Genomic DNA, 21,258 nt, shown 5'->3' with positions numbered 1-21,258 from the left:
TGACCCCCTGGATGGGTTCACAACACAAAGTCAGGCACAGCAGACAGCGTTGTAGGTGCAAAAAACAAAAGATCCGGTTTATTTAGGCTACATGCAGTGATACATATAACAGCCAAACAAAATAAAACAAGAAAATAAATCCTGGTCAGCTTGACCTCTAACTACACACGTAGACTCCCTGTCTAACAACTGGGTGCAGCCTTGTGCTGCCCCAGTCCCTGTCCCTATTGTAGGGGTTTGCCACACAGGCGTTAACTCACCGCACAGAACAGAACAGATCTCAGACTCCCCAGTCTATACACACAAAACTGGTTCCAGGATGGAGCATCTCCCTATGCATGCTGGGGTTTTTTGTAGAGGTCTTAATGAGCCCACTTACTACAGCTGGGCTCATTAACTCTTCCCCTCTAATTGTAAAAGTCTGCATAAAGCCTGAATCTAGGACACACATATTTCCCATCCTGAATACAACCAGGTGATTTTACCTGCGTGCTGCCACATACCCCCCCCCTCTTGTTTCAACCTTGGGGTTGTAACACAAGCAGCCAGACACGCATTTATCCGAGACAAAGCATCCACATTCCCCATTTTAACACCAGGGCGATGCTTAACTGTAAAGTTAAATTCATGTAGGGCCAGGAACCACCTATTTACCCTTCTATTGGTCTCCTTGTTTTGAGCCATCCACTTTAAAGGAGCGTGATCAGTCACCAGGTCAAAGTGCCTACCTAGCAGATAGTACCGAAGGGAATCTAGAGCCCACTTCACTGCTAAACATTCCTTCTCAATCGTGGAGTAATTTACCTCATGGGACTTTAACTTCCTGCTGAGGTAAATGACTGGGTGCTCTTCCCCGTTCCAGACCTGGGATAACACTGCTCCTAACCCAACGTCTGATGCATCAGTTTGTACAACAAAGTCCTTAGAGAAGTCTGGTGAGTACAACACTGGCTGGCTACATAAGGCTGTTTTTAAGGACTGAAATGCTTCCTCAGCCTCTGGGGACCATTTAACCATAACCGACTCTTTCCCTTTTGTCAGGTTGGTGAGGGGCACAGCCTGAGAAGCAAAATGGGGAATGAAGCGTCGATAATAGCCAGCGATTCCCAGAAAGGCTCGTACCTGTTTCTTGCTGTTGGGACGTGGCCAACTCTGTATGGCCTCGACTTTATTGACTTGGGGTTTTATCACCCCCCTCCCAATAGTGTACCCAAGATATTTGGCCTCCTCCTGTCCAATGGTACACTTCTTTGGATTGGCCGTAAACCCAGCTTCCCGGATAGAGTCTAGGACTGCTTGTACTTTTGGCAAATGTGAGACCCAGTCTGTGCTATGGATAATCACATCATCCAGGTAAGCTGCAGCATATTTATGATGGGGCCTCAGAATCTTATCCATTTTCCGCTGGAATGTTGCCGGTGCATTCTGTAACCCAAACGGCATTCTCTTATTTTGGAATGCCCCATCTGGGGTTACAAACGCAGTTTTCTCCTTGGCAGACTCGGCCAGGGGAATTTGCCAATACCCTTTGGTGAGATCAAGAGTTGTCAAATATCGGGCTGTTCCCAGCCGGTCAACCAACTCATCTATACGTGGCATGGGGTAGGTGTCAAATTTTGTAACTTTATTTAATTGTCTAAAATCGTTACAAAACCGCCAGCTCCCATCAGGTTTGGGCACTAGTACAATAGGACTGGACCAGTCACTCTGGGACTCCTCTATCACACCCAATTCCAGCATCCTTTGAACCTCCCCACGTATTGCCTCCCGTCGGGCCTCTGGTATTCTATAAGGTTTTAGTTTTACCCTTTCTCCTGGCGGGATGATAATGTCATGCTCTACGCCAGATGTTTGTCCCGGAAGCTCAGAGAAAATCTCTTTGTTAAGAAGTACAAACTCTTTAACCTCCTGTTGTTGGGGTTTCGATAAGGTGTCTGCTATTCCAACCTCAGGAACTTAGCAATCAGGCTGTACTTGTGACAAAGTCTCTGAGACTAGGGATTCCCTATCCCTCCAGGCTTTCAGCAGATTGACGTGATAGATCTGCTCCGATTTCGCCTTCCTGGCTGTCTAACCCTGTAGTTCACCTCACTAATTTTTTCAATTACTTCATATGGACCTTGCCATTTGGCAAGAAATTTGCTTTCAACCGTAGGGACTAGCACCAAGACCCTATCCCCCGGAGAAAAAGTAAGTGTCTTGGCCCCACGGTTGTACACTCTCTGCTGTGCTAACTGCGCTTGGGTTAAATGTTCCTTTACAATTGGCATTACCTGTGCAATTCTATCTTGCATCAGGGCGACATGCTCAATCAATCACACTCCTGTGAGGAGAACTCTCATTTTCCCAAGTTTCCTTGGCGATATCCAGCAGCCCTCTTGGGTGTCTCCCATAGAGCAACTCGAAGGGTGAGAAACCCGTAGAGGATTGGGGTACCTCCCTAATGGCAAACATCAGATAGGGTATTAGACAATCCCAATTCTTTCCATCTCTATCCACCACCGTCTTTAACATTTATTTTAGGGTTTTGTTGAATCTTTCAACCAACCCATCTGTTTGGGGGTGATACACAGATGTACGCAATTGCTTCACTTTGTACAACTTGCATAATTCTTTCATAACCCGGGACATAAAGGGTGTACCTTGGTCCGTAAGCAGTTCCTTACAAATACCCACGCGGCTAAAAACAAGGGATAGCTCTTTGGCTATGGTTTTGGCCGAGGTATTTCGGAGAGGAATTGCTTCCGGATAACGGGTGGCATAGTCCAATATAACCAAAATGTACTGATGCCCCCTAGCAGACTTCATTATCGGACCTACCAAATCCATTGCGATCCTCTCAAAGGGGACCTCAATGATAGGAAGAGGTACCAGGGGGTTACGGAAATGTGGCATAGGTGCCGACTTCTGACACACAGGGCAGGAGGAGCAATACTTTTCTATTTCCTTCATGACCCCAGGCCAATAGAATCTCTGCAATACCCTCTCTCTGGTTTTCTCTGTCCCCAGATGACCTCCCAGAATGTGTCCATGAGCCAATTCTAACACCAACTTCCTGTAAGGTTTGGGCACTACAAGTTGCTCAATGGTTTCTTCTGCCCTTGGAGCCACTCGATATAGCAGGTCCCTTTCCATAGTGAAGTAAGGATAAGGGCAAGTCTTATCTGGGTTCACTAACTCGCCATCTATTTTCACCACATTTTCCCGTGCCTTTATTAGGGTGGGGTCTTTTAACTGTTCTGTGGCAAAATTTTCCCTGTGAACCTCAAGATCCGAAAACTCCACAGACGGCATGTTTTCATCTGAGGATGTTGGCTCCTCCCCAGTTTCTCGAGTTTCCCCCGCCAATACCGACAAGGGAAATTCAGGAGAGTCCTCACCACTCCCAGAGGAATTCTGGTCATCTTCCTGGTTTATAGGGGCACCAATGGGGGCCTCAGGACAATCCCAGAGTTCCCAGAATTTTGGAAAATCCCTTCCCACAATAGCATCATGTGGTAACTGAGACACTAACCCCACCTGATGAGAGAGGTTACCTTTGGGGGTCTCAAAAAACACTGAAGTTACAGGATACTCTCGGGTGTCCCCATGCACACAAACAACAGCCACCCTGTTCTTCCCAGAGACCTCTGTAGTAACTAATTCAGCTTTTATCAATGTTACCAGGCTACCTGAATCTAGCAACACATCAACATGTCTACCATTAATACACATTTTACATAAATGTTTCTCAGGTCCCCGAATGGCAGTGCATGCAACTGTCGCAAACAGCAACTGACGTCTCTCCCTTATAAAGTCACATTGCATAGGCTCATCCACAACTGGGCAATTGGCTGCAATATGTCCCTCTTGCCGGCAGCGGTAGCAAATAATTTTGTTCGCTGCCTCTTGCAGCATGGGCTTCCTGGGCTGCTCCCGCCAGACCTTAGGTAGAACTCCCACCCTCTCACTCTCTCCACCCTCACCCCTTGGAGTCATCTTACCCGCCACTGGGGATGATCTGGTCTTAGGGGGGAAAGTCCGTGAGTCCCTGGAAGAGGTGGTCAAGTTCTCTGTAGCCAAGTACCTCTCAACCAGATCCACAAGTTTATCTGCATTTTCTGGGTCTCCATGGCTTACCCATTTTTGGATGGCAGTAGGAAGAGCTCTCAGGAAACGATCCATAACCACACGTTCCACAATGTTTGGTGCGGTCAAAATCTCTGCAGCCACTTCCTGCTCAGGTGAATGAGATCATACATTTGAGACCTGGGAGGTTTTCCAACCTGAAAAGTCCAGTTATGCACACGCTGAGCCCGGACTGCCAGGGTGACACCCAGCCATGCCAATATTTCTGCTTTTAGCACCACATAGTCTTTTGCTTGGTCAGGCTCTAGGTCATAATAAGCTTTCATGCGATTCCCCAGTTAACAGAGGGGCCACCAGTCCAGCCCATTGCTCCTTAGGCCACTTTTCCCTTTCAGCAGTCCTTTCAAATGTGGTCAAAAACACCTCCGGATCATCCTCGCCAGTCATTTTTGTCAGTAAACGGCTCACACCAAAGGTTGCGGTATTATTGTACCCACTTGCTTCATTGGTCTGCGGATGTTGCTGTATCAATGTCTCTATTTGCTGTTGAAAATTCTGCTCTTGCTTCTGCAACAGGTCTATGAAGCGGGCTTCAGATCGCTGCTGGGCTTGTTGCTGAGCTTCCAAACTCTGCTGCAAAGTTGCATTTGTCTGCTGCTGATTTGCATTTGCCTGCTGCTGGGCTTCCAAACTCTGCTGCTGATTTGCATTTGCCTGCTGCTGGGCTTGTTGCTGAGCTGCAAGGCTCTTTTGTAAAGCTGCATTTGTTTGCTGCTGGTTTGCATTTGCTAGAGCCAGCTGTCTCAGTATCTCCTCCATGCTGGCCTTAACAAAAAAAAAAAAACTGCCAAAATTCTCCACCAACTGTGAGGGGGTTCGCTCGGTAGCGGGTGTGTGTGACCCCCTGGATGGGTTCACAACACAAAGTCAGGCACAGCAGACAGCGTTGTAGGTGCAAAAAACAAAAGATCCGGTTTATTTAGGCTACATGCAGTGATACATATAACAGCCAAACAAAATAAAACAAGAAAATAAATCCTGGTCAGCTTGACCTCTAACTACACACGTAGACTCCCTGTCTAACAACTGGGTGTAGCCTTGTGCTGCCCCAGTCCCTGTCCCTATTGTAGGGGTTTGCCACACAGGCGTTAACTCACCGCACAGAACAGAACAGATCTCAGACTCCCCAGTCTATACACACAAAACTGGTTCCAGGATGGAGCATCTCCCTATGCATGCTGGGGTTTTTTGTAGAGGTCTTAATGAGCCCACTTACTACAGCTGGGCTCATTAACTCTTCCCCTCTAATTGTAAAAGTCTGCATAAAGCCTGAATCTAGGACACACATATTTCCCATCCTGAATACAACCAGGTGATTTTACCTGCGTGCTGCCACAATATATATATATATATATTTTTTTATTTTTTATTTTTTTTTCTCTACACAAAATCTCCCAACACACACTGACAATATGGCTGTTGTGGGCCCCTCTATTAAAGCATGGGAATTGGATTACCCATTCCTTCAGATTACTGGCTCTGGTAATTCAGTAGCAGGAGCAAAGGCTATGCACTCCATTATAGTGTTTGGTTAAGAGTCTGAAACTCAAAAAAATCGGCAAATCCCAGGGATCCTCTGAAAAAATTTTTAGTGGCAGATCCGCAACTTATCCCTTGATGTTGAAAACAACCAAGTAAATTCCGGGAATGCCAAGCCTAAGCCTACACAATTACAGACAAGTCAGGGCAGGCAGCATTTAGACACATAGTCAAAGCTAATGTAAATCAGTTGAATAACAGAGACCAAGGATCAATCTAGAGTAATAGAACTTAATATGTGGAAACCAAACTTCATAACTCAAGCAAGGACATAGAACAACTGGTTGTTGAGGCAATGATACAGTAACCTGAGCAGAATTTGGCTTTTCGTATTATGATATGCAGGGTACACTTCCGCTGTGTCTACAAGCAGCTCCCTATTTCGGTCAGTAGATGTTGTAAACCTGAGCCTAGGAAAAAGTGAGTGGTATGTCCCGCCTTCTAAATCTTCTATTAGAATTAATGCAGATTACTTTATTTCCTCTTTTTCATAAGCAGATAGTATTAGCATGTTCAAATAAAAACAAAGAAAAATTCCCAGCTTAACTTACCAGCCAGCCTGCAACAAGCCAAATTGTCCTGTCTCACAGTTCAAGTTAAAAAGAGGGGTTTAGTTTGCACACATTTGCAAATACATGCGTAAGCTGCAGAATTCACGGCAAGGCACCCCAGTATTATCTGCAGTCCTAACTCTATAAATTGTGAGAGCCTGCATAGTAGGAGCACATATATAATAATGGATAGATTCAGGGCAGGTATGCCCTTAGTTGCCATGTGGTTTGTAGTATCAGCACGATCAGAAATGGAGTTTAAATTGATTGTAAAGTCGTTTTTTTTTCCCTCTTCTGTGATCCTGGCCCTTCCCTCCTGTTGAGTGCCCCCACAGCAAGCAGCTTGCTATGGGGGCACCCGAGCCGAGCTACAGTTCCCTGTGTCCATTCAAACACACAGTCCTGACTCGGCTCTGCTCCCTCTCTTCCTGATTGGCTAGCTGACTTTGACAGCAGTGGGAGCAAGTGGCACCGCTGCTGTGTCTCAGCCAATCAGGAGGGAGAATCTCGGACATCGCTGGACAGAGCAGGACCTCAGGTGTTAGGGGGGCTGCTACACACAGAAGGCTTTTTATCTTAATGCATTATTTGCACCTGTGCAAGACCATGCAACTACTGGAAAATAAAAACTCTTACCTGCTATTCATATTTGACAGATTTCTAGGCAAGCTACCGTATTTATTGGCTTATAACACGCACCCCAAGTTTAGGAGAGAATTTTAAGGAAAAAACTTTTAGGAGGGTAATTTAAGGGAAAAAAACTTACATTTAATTGCCCATCAATGCAGCCTTATCAGTGTCCATCTGAAGCCTTTTCAGTGTCATTTGCAGCCTTGTAATGCAGCCTTGTCCATCGTTGTCCCCTTGTCAGTGTTATTTTCAGATTTTATTTTTAAAAAATGTATCTCAACGGCGCCCAGTAGTTCTCGGCGGCTTTCGGCCATTCTCTGCAGTTTTCGGCCGCCAAGAAGGGCCGAAAGCCGCCCAGAGGCTCAAAAATCGCGGAGGATCGGCGTATAACACGCACCCGCGATTTTCTCCTGATTATAAGGGGAAAAAAGTGCATGTTATACGCCGATAAATACGGTATATCCATGTCTACGTGACAGTGGAAGGGATCCCAGCATCCATCTGACACATATCTAGTATGAAAGAGCCACACAGTGCCTTGAAAAAGTATTCATATCCCTTGAAATTGAACACATTTTGTCATGTTACAACCAAAAATTTAAATGTATTTTATTGGGATTTTATGTGATAGATTATGTGAAAGTGACACCTAATTGTGAAGTGGAAGGAAAATGATAAATGGTTTTCAACATTTTTTTTACAAATAAATGTCTGGAAAGTGTGGTGTGCATTTGTATTCAGCCCCCTTTACTCTTATTTATTAAAATGCTTAACCTACGCAGTCTTACCCAAAGGCCTTGATGCACAAAAACAAAAGGACATTGAAATTAAAAGACCTTAAGACACATGTGGCCCGCAGAGCCCTCTGATGTGGCCCGTGACCTCCTGCTCTGGGATGGAATAGAATACTGTTATTAATAGTAAGTTTATTACTAAAATCACAGTTTGTATATATGGGCATATCTGTTCTGCAGCGGTTACCTGGGCTGCTTTCAAACTGATCCACAGGTGCAGAGCTGTGCACCTGAGGGTTGCCTGCGCTGAGCCCCTTTCACATGATCAGTCCGATCGAATTGGACCCTCCATTCACCTCTAAGGAGTAGCAGATGTAAATGGACTTGTGTCCATTTACAAATTCCTACCTCCAATCCGATACACAAAAAAAAAGTAGAGTGGGCTCTATAGAGTAGATTAGAGAGGGCTGCCATGTACCCATTACCAAGTCGCTTTGGTGGCCCTCGCTCTTCCAAAGGTTGGACACCCCTGCCTTAAGAGAACCAACAAACCAGCAAAATACAGAATAAAAGCCAGGGGGTCTGTCCATCACACCCCAATTAAAATTTGGGGAACTCCAAAAGCATGTACAAAAAGTACGGTTTTCAATTTAGAAATTTCAAAAAGTCATTCTCAAGTCTCAGTTTTAGAGGCAAGGAGTTCCAAAATTCAGCTCCTTTTACTTCACTCATTCTGCCTCCGCGTGTTTTCTTTTTAAATGTTGTAATCTTCATATGGCCAAGTTCACTGATCTCAAGGATGGGGTAGGCACATACTTGACAAATTTTTCCTTCAGCTACTCTGGGCCACGTCCATGCAGTGTCTTATGGACAAGACATCTGGTTTTGAACAGAACCTGTTCTTTCACGGGCAGCCAATGCAGGGCTCTAAGGGATGGAGCAATGTGGTCACGGCGACCAACACCTGTCAGTAACCTTGCGGCATTCTGACTCAACTGGAGCTTGTAGATTGTGCAAGCAGGAACAGCCAAATACAAGGCATTACAGTAGTCCAATCAACAGCTGATAATGGCATTGACCATGGCAATATTATCAGAGTCTGTGATATAGCGAAAAAGTCAACCTCAGGAGTCTCAGGTAAAAGTGACATGAACTCACCACCTGATTTACCTGCGGGCGCAGATTCAACCTAGAGTCAAAGATGACACCCATGTCCCTGACCTAAGTGGCCGGAATTGGAAAAGGTTTGAAAGATTCTGGCCATGACGGAAACAAGTTGGAATAACCTGGTTACTGAAGATGATACATTCAGTTTTGGTGCCATTTAGCTTCAGATAATTGGCAACCATCCAGGATTGGATTCCCTCTAGACAGGAGGCCAGCATGACCTGATCCTCCCCTTTCTTGAATAATTTGAAGTAGATCTGGGTGTCGTCAGCATGGACAAGGAACGTGAGATTGTGATGGCGAATGATGTACAGCAGCGGCCTCATATAGATATTAAAAAGGATTGTAGATAAAGTCAATCCATGTGGGACCCTGCAAGACAGGGGACTATCGGAGGAATAAAATGGTCCCAACTTTACCCTCTGAACCCTGTCTCGCAAGAACAAGGCTACCCATGCCAGATCTATACCATCCATTCCCGACATGATCTTCAACCTATCCACAAGTATAGAGTGGTCGATGGTATAAAAAGCTGCAGACAGATCCAGAAGTACCAAGGCCGAAGCTTCATTCTCATCCAAGGCCCAGCGCAAATTGTTCTGGACTTTTACCAGGGCTGTTTCTGAACCTCTCCCAGGACGAAATCCTGAATGGAAGTCATCAAAAATTGTATTAGACTCCAGGTGAGGTTGAAGTTGCCATACTGCAGCTCACTTCATGATTTTTGCCAAAAACAGCAGGGTGGCGATTGTTGCTCAACACGGTGTGCTCCACGTAATGCTTTCTTAAGCATAACCACCGCCTGCTTCAGAATACATGGAACGACACTGGTAGCAAAAGACATTCTGACAATGTCTGCAATAAAAGGTGCCAGAGCATCTGAGGAGTCCTTCACCAACTGCACCAATGCAGGGATCAAGTGATGAGGACGAGGCTCTGTGAGATTTGAGGATGATTTTAATATCTTCTGGAGTCATCAAATAAAATATCAAGAAGCAGGTCCCTACATATGGTGGGCATGTTTCTTCCACCTCCACAGATGAAATGTTTTTTTCTGATAATTTCTATTTTCTCTAACAGGATAAATCTTCGCACAATTCAGCAGAGTTTTTCTCTTCAGGTTGACCACACGTGGGATTAGCCAATCACCTGGCCACCCTGAAGAGCTCCGCCGATGAGTTAGATGCATTTTTTATTTTGCTTGTGAAAAAAAATTTCTTGGCATTTCTAATGCCTTCATTGTACTTTTTTAAATTAACCATATATTAATTTTTATGATTCATTTGGGGATTTTCTCCATGCTCTTTCAGTAGCCCTACATTGCCATTTTAATTCTCTTGTCTCCAGAGAGAACCAGAGCTGATTTTTCTCAGGTTCCCTTATTCTAGAGATTTTTTTTAAAGGAGCTAGGAAATCAAGGGTTTTTCTAATAGCAGCGTTGAAAAAAATCAATTATTTCAGAAACTGACTCAGATTTTAAAAAGCTTAGGTTATCTATATTTTTCACAAAGTGCCTGCCAAAATCATCGGCGGACACTTTGGATATATTCCGTATCATTTTTACAGGGATGTTTCTGTTAGGAATATGAGGTTCCTTTTTATTCATTTTTACATCATGGGTAAACCAGATTAAATGATGGTCGCTCCAAATCATCTTACAGGATGGGGAAAACTTAAGTAGCAGCCCACCATATAAAACCCAATCCAGAGTGTGGCCTGCCATATGAGTGGGACCACTAACACCCTGGATATACCCAACATTGGTTAATAAGATACCCCTAACTAAGATATAGTGGAACCAATTGCCTTCAGAAGTCACCTAATTAGTAAAAAGAGTCCACCTGTGTGTAATTTAATCTCAGTATAAATACAGCTGTTCTGTTAACCCCTCAGAGGTTTGTTAGAGAACCTTAGTGAACAAACAGCATTATGAAGGCCAAGGAACACACCATACAGGTCAGGGATAAATTTGTGGAGAAGTTTAAAGCAGATTTAGATTATAAAAGTATCCCAAGCTTTGAACATCTCACGGAGCAATGTTTAATCCATCATCTGAAAATGGAAAGAGTATGTCACAACTGCAAACCTACCAAGACATGGCCGTCCACCTAAACTGACCGGCCAGGCAAGGAGAACATTCATCAGAGAAGCAGCCAAGAGGCCCATGGTAACCCTGGAGGAGCTGCAGAGACCCACAGCTCAGGTGGGAGAATCTGTCCACAGAACAACTATTAGTCGAGCTCTCCACAAATCTGCCCTTTATGGAAGAGTGACAAGAAGAAAGACATTGGTGAAAAAAAGTCTTAAGAAGTCCCATTTGCAGTTTGTGAGAAGCCATGTGGGGGACACATCATCATGTTACAACATCATGTTATGGGGATGCTTTTCTTCAGCAGGGACAGGGAAGCTGGTCAGAGTGGAGGGGAAGATGAATACAGGACAATCCTAGAAGAAACCTGTTAGAGCGTGCAAAACACTTGAGACTGAGGCAGAGGTTCACCTTCCAGAAGAACAATGATCCTAAACCTACAGCCAGAGCTACAATAGAATGGCTTAGATCAACGCATATGCATGTGTTAGAATGGCCCAGTCAAAGTCCAGACCTAAATCCAATTGAGAATCTGTGGCAAGACTTGAAATTGTTGTTCACAGATGCTCTCCATCCAATCTGATAAAGCTTGAGCTAATTTGCAAAGAAGAATGGGAAAAAAGTTCACTCTCTAGATCAGTGATGGCGAACCTTGGCACCCCAGATGTTTTGGAACTACATTTCCCATGATGCTCAACTACACTGCTGAGTGCATGAGCATCATGGGAAATGTAGTTCCAAAACATCTGGAGTGCCAAGGTTCGCCATCACTGCTCTAGATGGTAGAGACTTCTCCAAAAAGACTTGCAGTTGTAATTGCAGTGAAAGGGGGTTCTACAAAGTATTGACTGGGGCTGAATACAAATGTACCCCACACTTTTCACATATTTGTAAAAAATTTGGAAAACCATTTATCATTTTCCTTCCACTTCACAATTATGTGCCACTTTTGTTTTGGTCCATCACATGAAATCCCAATAAAATACATTTACATTTTTGGTTGTAACATGCAGATCCACAGTCCTGCTCTGTTACTGGGCAATCGCGGGTGCCCGGCGACATCGCGGCCACCAGGCACGTGCATCGGGTCCCCAGTGATGTGGTGGAGGAATATTTTAAATGGAGCTTCCAACATCAGTAGACAACAGGACAAATATAAAGGGTGAATCTCCCTAATGGGGCACAGACAGGAATACAAACTGACATGCATTCATATAAATATTAATATATAAAATAATAGCTTTGCCTTTAGTTATACTTTAAAAATCATAGACTAAATTTGAACATCCATTTTCTATTTACCATTGCTGTGTATGTTTAGCTTTCTTTAGAAAAGCAGTGATTATTTAGACCATCTGATAAGTTTTTACTGGCAAGCATTGAACACAAACATCAGTAAACACTCACGGGGGGGCCTCTAATGCTGGCCATACACGGTTCGAATTTCGAAAGATTTCTTTAGAAAATCATATGTAAGAATTTTCGAAAGAATTGGGCTGCAGCAACGGCCGATTTTCGTGAGAAATCGGACACGTTGGAAATTTTTTTAAAAACAAATGATTTTCTAATCAATGATGGGAGAATCGTGCGAGAAATGGAATAAGAAAAAGAAAATTTCCGTAGAGAAAAGAAGATTCCCGGCCACTAAAAAAAATTTCTGTAGCAACAGGAGGTGAAATTGAAGGCTTGGTCGGCCGAATTTCGAAAAACAATGGTGGCGCCATCAGTCACCAAAAAAATTAACTTTCTGATTTTGAAAAGAAAATTTATTCGAAATTCGACCATGTATGGCCTGCTTAAGCCTTACCCGTGATTCTGAAAACAAAACTAAAGCAGGCCATACACAGTCGAATTTCAAACAAATTTTCTTTTCAAAAACAGAAAGTTAGTTTTTTTTTGTGATCCGATGGCGCCACCATTGATTTTCGGCCGACCAAGGCTTCAATTTCACCTCATGTTGCTACAGAAAATAATTTTCGGGGCGGGGAATCTTCTTTTCTCTCCGGAAATTCTCTTTTTCTTATTACATTTCTCGCACGATTCTCCCATCATTGATTAGAAAATCGTTTGTGTTTCCAAAAATTTCCAACATGTCCAATTCCTCACATTTGATTGCCACACGAAAATCGGCCATTGCTGCAGCCCCACTAATGGTGTGAAATGTGTACAAAAATACTTAGATACGATTTTCGAAAGAAAATTCTTTTCGAAATTCGAACTGTGTATGGCCGGCATAACTTTAGGTTGGAGCTGGGCTTTAACAATTATTCTCTAATTCTATTGTGTTCTGTATTCTAACAGATTTGTCTGTTTTGTGTATGTTATCCACTACCTGTGCTATAAATGATGACATATTGCATTTATTTCCCCAGTGAGCCAAAGCAAAAAGAAAATGAAAACTCCGGCAAAAAATGGAAATGCAGGTAACACTTATTTGCTGAAGATGTGTATGTACTGTAGTTAGCAATATTAACAGTAGTAAGTTAACATTGGAACTCCAGAAAAAAAAATACTCTGGCAGTGGGGCTTCCCCTCACTGTAAGGACTAAAAGGTTATTTTTGCTTAGGCAACCATTAAAAGAGACTTACTTTAATCTTGGCTCCCCAAGCAAGGAGAACTTCTTAACTACCTCAGTACAGTGCAGTTACACCCCCTTCCTGACCAGACCAATTTTCAGCTTTCAGCGCTCTCACAGTTTGAATGACAATTACTCAGTCATCCAACACTGTATCCATATGAAACTTGCGTCCTTTTTTCCACACAAATAGAGCTTTCTTTTAGTGGTATTTAATCACTAGTGGGTTTTTTATTTTTTGTGCTATAAATAAAATAAAACGGAAATTTTGTGAAAAAAATGCCTTTTTCTTCGTTTCTGTTATAAATTTTTGCCAATTAGTAATTTTTCTTCATAAAATTTGGCCAAAATTTATACTGCTACCTATCTTTGGTAAAAATAACCCACATTAGTATATATTATTTGGTCTTTGTGAAAGTTATAGAGTCTACAAACTATGGTGCCAATCACTGAAAATTGATCACTTCTGATCAGGCCTTCAGTACATGAGGTGTACCTCATTTCTTGAGACACTAACAAGTCAGGAAAGTACCCCCCAAATGACCCCTTTTTACAAAGTAGACACCCCAAGGTATTAAGTAAGTAGCATGGTGAGTTTTTTTAAGTTGTCATTTTTTCCCACAATTCTTTGCAAAATGAAGATTTATTTTTTTTTTATTTTTTTTTTACTAAATTGTCATATTATCAGGTTATTTCTCACACACAGCATATGTATACAACAAATTACACCCCAAAATACATTCTACTACTCTTCCCGAGTACGGCGATACCACATGTGTGAGACTTTTACACAGCACCAACATTGATGTAGTACCTTCAGACGTTCTACGAGCAAAAATTACGCATCTCGTTTCTCAACCACCTATTACACTGTTGAAGGCCCTGGAGTACCAGGACAATGGAATTTCCCATAAAATTACCCCATTTTGGAAAGCAAACACCTCAACATATAATCTGTGAGGCATAATGAGTCTTTTGAATGGTTCATTTTTTTCCAGAAGTTTTTGGAATATGTGGAAAAAAATTAAAACGCATTTTTTTTTTACACAAAATTGTCAATTTATAAGATATTTCTAACACATAGCATGTATATAGCAAAAATTACACCCCCAAAATACATTCTGCTACTCCTCCTGAGTATGGCGATACCACATGTGTAGGACTTTTACACAGCCTGGCCACATAGAGAGGCCGAACATTGAAGTAGTACGTTCAGGCGTTCTAGGAGCATAAATGACACATCTCATTTCATTCCTACCCATCACACTTTTGAAGGTCCTGGACCACTAGGACAGTGAAATTACCCACAAAATGACCCCATTTTGGAAAGCAAACACCCCAATGTATATTCTATGAGACATGGGCTGCAAATAGGTACTCGGGTACTCTGATGGGCTGGAGACAGGTACTCGGGTACTCTGATGGCCTGGTGACAGGTACTCGGGTACTCTGATGGCCTGGTGACAGGTACTCGGGTACTCTGATGGCCTGGTGACAGGTACTCGGGTACTCTGATGGCCTGGTGACAGGTACTCGGGTACTCTGATGGCCTGGTGACAGGTACTCGGGTACTCTGATGGCCTGGTGACAGGTACTCGGGTACTCTGATGGCCTGGTGACAGGTACTCGGGTACTCTGATGGCCTGGTGACAGGTACTCGGGTACACTGATGGCCTGGTGACAGGTACTCGGGTACTCTGATGGCCTGGTGACAGGTACTCGGGTACTCTGATGGCCTGGTGACAGGTACTCGGGTACTCTGATGGCCTGGTGACAGGTACTCGGGTACTCTGATGGCCTGGTGACAGGTACTCGGGTACTCTGATGGCCTGGTGACAGGTACTCGGGTACTCTGATGGCCTGGTGACAGGTACTCGGGTACTCTGGTGGCCTGGTGACAGGTACTCGGGTACTCTGATGGCCTGGTGACAGGTACTCGGGTACTCTGATGGCCTGGTGACAGGTACTCGGGTACTCTGATGGCCTGGTGACAGGTACTCGGGTACTCTGATGGCCTGGTGACAAGTACTCAGGTACTCTGATGGCCTGGTGACAAGTACTCAGGTACTCTGATGGCCTGGTGACAGGTACTCAGGTACTCTGATGGCCTGGTGACAGGTACTCTGATGGTTTGGTGACTGGTATTTGGGTACTCTGAAGGGCGGTGACAGGTACTCATAAGGACTGTGACAGGTACTCGGGTACTCAGATGAACTGTGACAGGTACTCGGGTACTCAGATGGACTGTGACAGGTACTCGGGTACTCAGATGGACTGTGACAGGTACTCGGGAACCCTGATGGGCTGTGACAGGTACTCGGGAACCCTGATGGGCCGGGACAGGTACTCAGGTACTCTGATGGGCCGGGACAGGTACTCGGGTACTCTGATGGGCCGGGACAGGTACTCGGGTACTCTGATGGGCCGGGACAGGTACTCGGGTACTCTGATGGGCCGGGACAGGTACTCGGGTACTGAGATGGGCTGGGACAGGTACTCGGGTACTGAGATGGGCTGGGACAGGTACTCGGGTACTGAGATGGGCTGGGACAGGTACTCGGGTACTCTGATGGGCTAGGACAGGTACTCGGGTACTGAGATGGGCTAGGACAGGTACTCGGGTACTCTGATGGGCTAGGACAGGTACTTGGGTACTCAGATGGGCCGGGACAGGTACTTGGGTACTCAGATGGGCCGGGACAGGTACTCGGGTACTCAGATGGGCCGGGACAGGTACTCGGGTACTCAGATGAACTGTGACAGGTACTCGGGTACTCAGATGAACTGTGACAGGTACTCGGGTACTCAGATGAACTGTGACAGGTACTTGGGTACTCAGATGAACTGTGACAGGTACTCGGGTACTCTGATGGGCTGGGACAGGTACTCGGGTACTGAGATGGGCTGGGACAGGTACTCGGGTACTGAGATGGGCTGGGACAGGTACTCGGGTACTGAGATGGGCTGGGACAGGTACTCGGGCACTCTGATGGGCTGGGACAGGTACTCGGGTACTCTGATGGGCTGGGACAGGTACTCGGGTACTCTGATGGGCTGGGACAGGTACTCAAATACTCTGATGGACTGTGACAGGTACTCTGATGGACTGTGATTGACAGGTACTATGAGGGGTGGTGACAGGTACTATGAGGGGTGGTGACAGGTCCTCTTTATTGGGGGGGGGCAATCAGTGTGATTGGTGTGCACTGTATGCGGTAACGAGATGTTACCGCAATCTCCTCCTCACACACGATCGGTGTGTGAGGAGGAGAACCCGTTACCGTGGTTTGTTTACATTTTAGTGATCGGCTGTGAAAGGATCACAGCCGATCACGTGGGTAAACAGCCGGCCAATGGCTGTTTATCAGCGTCGGTGACGAGCAGTGTTCCTGGGGAACACGCCGCCACCGACGTGCACGTGCAGCGCGCTCGCGATTGCGCGCATGCGCCGTGCACGTTCGGGGTGTGACCACATGTGATCGGCCATGACTTCATAACGGCCGATCACGTGGTAAACAGCCATAACGAATGGCTGTTCACCCCCTTCGGTGGCGAGCGGTGTCTCCGTGACACGCCGCCACCGAAGAAACAGGGATGCGCGCGCACGATCGCGCGCATCCCTGTTTAAACGGGAGGCCGTCATATGACGGCCTCCCGCCACAATAGATGAGCCGCCTGGCCGTCATTTGACGGTCGGCGGTCAGCATCTAGTTAAAGTGGATGTAAACCCACTCTCATCCTTTCTAAACTACTGCAATATTGGTTATCTAGAAGGATATAAATGCCTCCTGCATGTATATCTGTCAAATGTCTCCCCTTTGTCTGCTATGAGACCCGAAAAACGGCAGATTTTGTGGGCGGGTCTGTTTTCCAGGGCTCAGTGGGTGGAGTCGCGATGCCAGTAGACTCCCCGCCCACCTCTACACTCCCCTTAACATTCATTTTCTCTGGTGTATTTCTTACACTGAACGTCTGCTATGATCACTAACATCCAGTCAAAACCCAGAAAAGTCCCCACATGACTTCAGCATGCCAAATCATGCTGAGATGTGGAATAGCTAATCCTTGCAGAGCAGCAGAAGAAAGGAGTGGGGGAGGGAATTAAAAAAGAATGCATGTCTCTTAGGCTAGTACACAAGATATGTAAATCACCTGTCAATCACAGCAATGGGGAAGAATGGACAAAGTTTTCTCAGTTTGTCTGTTTTATCTCACTGAAAAAAGATATGAGGGTTAATGAGAGCTGGATTAACTCTTTGTGGCAAGTCTGGGCACAGCTGATCTGAAATCCCATACTCTATATTGTGGCAGACAAAAAAAAAAAAAAAAAAATCAGGTTTACATCCACTTTAAAGCATAACTAAAGGTAAAACTTTTTTTTTTTAGTCTTGGATAGAATGGAGATGGATTAGAAGCACTGTCAGATTTTATTGCTGTCTATATCCCCGTTAAGGGGATTCCCCCTATTTGTCCTGTTTACCATTATAATTTAAAGTGAAAGTAAAAGAAAATCACTAATTTTGGGTTGTCCCCAGAAAAATAATAGAGGTGAAATCTTCCAATGGGGACACTAGTTCTGGTGACCTGGGGGGGGGGGGGGGGGCAATGAATTCTGTATTGGCTATGGGACAGGAACTGAAGGGAAATCTCTTTTGCCTATAGTTCTACTTTAAGTGATAGCTGAAATCTTCCGGGTCCTGCTTCTGTTCTGATTGGCTTTTCTGGCATTCAAATGCCCAAAATCTTAACCCATTCAGCCCCCTGATCAGCAGGAGCCAAAAATCATATATATAAGTGGTAGTTCTATGGCTTCCATATAAGACAGCTTCCCGCTGGCAATGGTTTATAAGTAAGCATCCCTATGAATCGCTAACATCACAGAGAACCCCTGTGTGACAGACCTAAATTGGACAGGGGCTTTTGGAGAGGACTGGGAAACCTTTGTTTTAGCTTCCCATGTACCTCTTATATGTAAGTTACCCTGTGTCTATTATGGACACATGGTGACCGAGCAAAAAATGGACAACTACTTAATGGACCAAGAATGTGGTTTGGGTTACTTCAGATGGGACAGTAATATTTATCAGCAATATCACTCAAGAAATATATGAAGACTATTCTTGGTTTCTTGATTCTGAACTATACATGTTCATTGAAAGAGCTGGTCACATTGGCCTCTGTTCTATGTAGGAGCTGAACAGTCTGTTACTGGAGGTCTCCTGCTATTGTCTGAAGGTGTTCTGTGTTTATACTAATGATAATGTGCATTGTACTGTGTGAGCTCAGTGACAGCAAATCTGACCTGAAGTGGAGATCTGATTAATCACAACATTGTCCATGTGTCTATTTAATGTTTGAAGTATATGTCAGTGGTTATAATTATACTTCTGTGTGCAGTTTGTATTGTCAGGGTAATATGATCAGAAGGGGGGGATGTCCTCCAGTGTATAAATTCTGAGTTTTCAAATAAATTATTCTTATTCTGGTTTACTACAAAACTAGTATTGCCTAGTTCTTGGGGTAACTATAGACAGATTCACTGGTCTCGTGTTACAGATCTTGGGAAGCAGCTTCTTTGCAGAGATACCCAGACCGGGTGTCCAGAGTCCATCACACTTTTATAGAGTAACTCAAATTTTTTTTTTTAAAACATTCCCTTATGGGTGGTCTATGTACATTGCAGGGATGTTGTTGCAGATGAACAAAATACATTTTGTTTTTCTGGAGAAATAGCTGTTTTTCTGTGTCCATGTGTAACAAGAAAGTGTATGGGAGTGACTTTATAATTGTAGCAAGGTCCCAGGCCTCCTTAAGTCTAATGAGAACCTTCAGGGCCAGAGATGGCTAACATCCTTCTGTATGTGGTGTGTTGTAAGGCAAAGTGGGCATAATGCAAGGTAATTTTATTGGGTGCCAGACACTTCTTGAATGCAAAGAGATTTTTTTATTTCTCTTAACAGAACTTTGGGAGAGAGGGTTAGGGCCAGAACACCCTTAGGTAGTTGCAATGTTAATTGGCAGACTCAGACTTCCTCAGGAGGACAGCCACGCAGGAAATGGCATCCAACAAGATACCACATCTGCATGTGTAGGAATGCTGTCTCCTATGGCAACAGTCTTTAACAGTTTCTAATACAAAGTATAACAGTTCCTTCACTGCAACTACAATCACTTCTTGCAGTTATTCAGCCCCCTGAGCTCCCAGTCTCTCTCACTAGACTAGATGATTCACTGCCACTGAATCCCTTGAGCTCCTCCAATCTTCAATGTAGTATCTTCCTCAAGCATCACCCCTGCTCTTCTGCTGGGTCCCTAGCTTGGCACTCAAGATACTTCTCAAGCTTCACCCCACTAGCTGCTCAGTTCCTGGCTTGGCACACAAGGCTGCTCTGCAAGCGTCACCTCCACTGGTTGGGTCCCTGGCTTGAAACCTGCTGAAGTTTCCAGATTCTTCACCATCCCCGGTTGGTGAGAATACTGCTCTAGTACTTCCACTACTCAGTGTGGTCCCTTAGTGGTGACAGCTTCTCCTCTACCTCCAACCACAACAGGTTCTCAGGCCGGCAGAACCATCACTTCTGGTTGGACTGCAAGCCGCAATCCCAACCCTACGCTGCTCTCTTGCTTCTGAATAGGCCATCAGACAGCCTAACAGCCAGATGTGCCTGGGATAGGCCCAAACTCCAGCCTAGCAGCCCTGCTGATCAAAACACGTCCACCCAGACAGTTGTCCAGGTGGCGCAGAACACCAATCACCTGACTCCAACCAAATATATAGGTTCTCCCAGCAGGCAAAGGGATTTAATAAAACCCCTGCCCATTGGCTGGGATACCCCATATACCCATAATCTGAGCTTGCATTGCCCCTCTCATATCTAATGCCACCAGGTACCCAGCCACCTAGCGGAAAAAGAGAGAAGTGCAGCACTTACAGACCAAAGCTGGCCATACACTATATGAAAAATCGGGCAAACCCAATTTCGAAAAAAACAAACGTTTGGCCGTGAGCGCAAACGATGGTGCCATCATGTAATGACCAATAAATCATTCAGTGGACATAAATAAATACATTTTATGTGCCTTTTTTTACATATAGCTAGTGCAGACAGGTTGGACGGGAAACACATTAACCTTTCAATTTATCGTTCATTCAGCAGAAAATTTCCAAATTTGTCCTTCGTTTTTTTTGGCTCAAAAACGTCCAAACGATTATCGATTTTGTGCCCATTAACTAACCGAATTTCGGACGATTTTTCATATAGTGTATGGCCAGCATCAGAGTGAAATCAATTGACCCCTAACATTGGCTCCATTGGCTCCCGGTTTCTGCTAGGATTGAGTATAAGGTCTCTCTTCTTACCCATCAATGCATATATGGACAAGCTCCACCTTATCTTAAGGAACTTCTTAGATTGCAAAATGTATCTCGTTCCCTTCGTTCAACCAATTTGAATTGTCTAGAGATTCCAAAAACTAGATTGAAGACAATGGGAGATAGGGCTTTTTGTTCTGTGGACCCACGTCTGTGGAATGCTTTGCCCGATAGTTTGAGGGTTTCTCAGTCTACTGATACTTTTAAAAAAGGATTAAATACTTCTTTTTAGTAAATGTTTTTGATTTATGTTATCTGCTTGTTTTGATTGTAACCATGTAGCACTTTGGGATCTTTTGATGGAAAGTGCGTTATAAATAAAATGTATTTATTATTATTATTAACAATGGGCCAAAGTATATACCTATCAGGTAAATGTAGGAGCAACCCTGCCTAAACACCAGGGTTCTACATAATTATCAACTGCTGAACGTGTAAGGCTCTAATGAGGAAAGTGGCAGGGTGTGAATCC

At 44.4% G+C, this 21,258-nt stretch overlaps 1 protein-coding gene across 1 annotated transcript in view; it reads left to right on the top strand.

The window, feature by feature from the left end:
- Positions 1 to 21,258, top strand: part of LOC143923525 (uncharacterized) — a 151,186-nt gene that overhangs the window by 48,196 nt on the left and 81,732 nt on the right. Inside the window, exon 5 of the mRNA XM_077447248.1 lies at positions 13,211 to 13,261. Coding sequence (XP_077303374.1) covers positions 13,211 to 13,261 — 51 coding nt within the window. The remainder of the gene's footprint in view (positions 1 to 13,210; positions 13,262 to 21,258) is intronic.

This window comes from Lithobates pipiens, unplaced genomic scaffold (assembly GCF_037356315.1).
Source record: "Lithobates pipiens isolate NorthernLeopardFrog02 unplaced genomic scaffold, aLitPip1_a1.2 Scaffold_22, whole genome shotgun sequence".
Lineage (NCBI taxonomy): Eukaryota > Metazoa > Chordata > Amphibia > Anura > Ranidae > Lithobates > Lithobates pipiens.
Note: the sequence above shows the minus strand (reverse complement) of the source record. Positions and strands in the feature narration are given on the sequence as shown.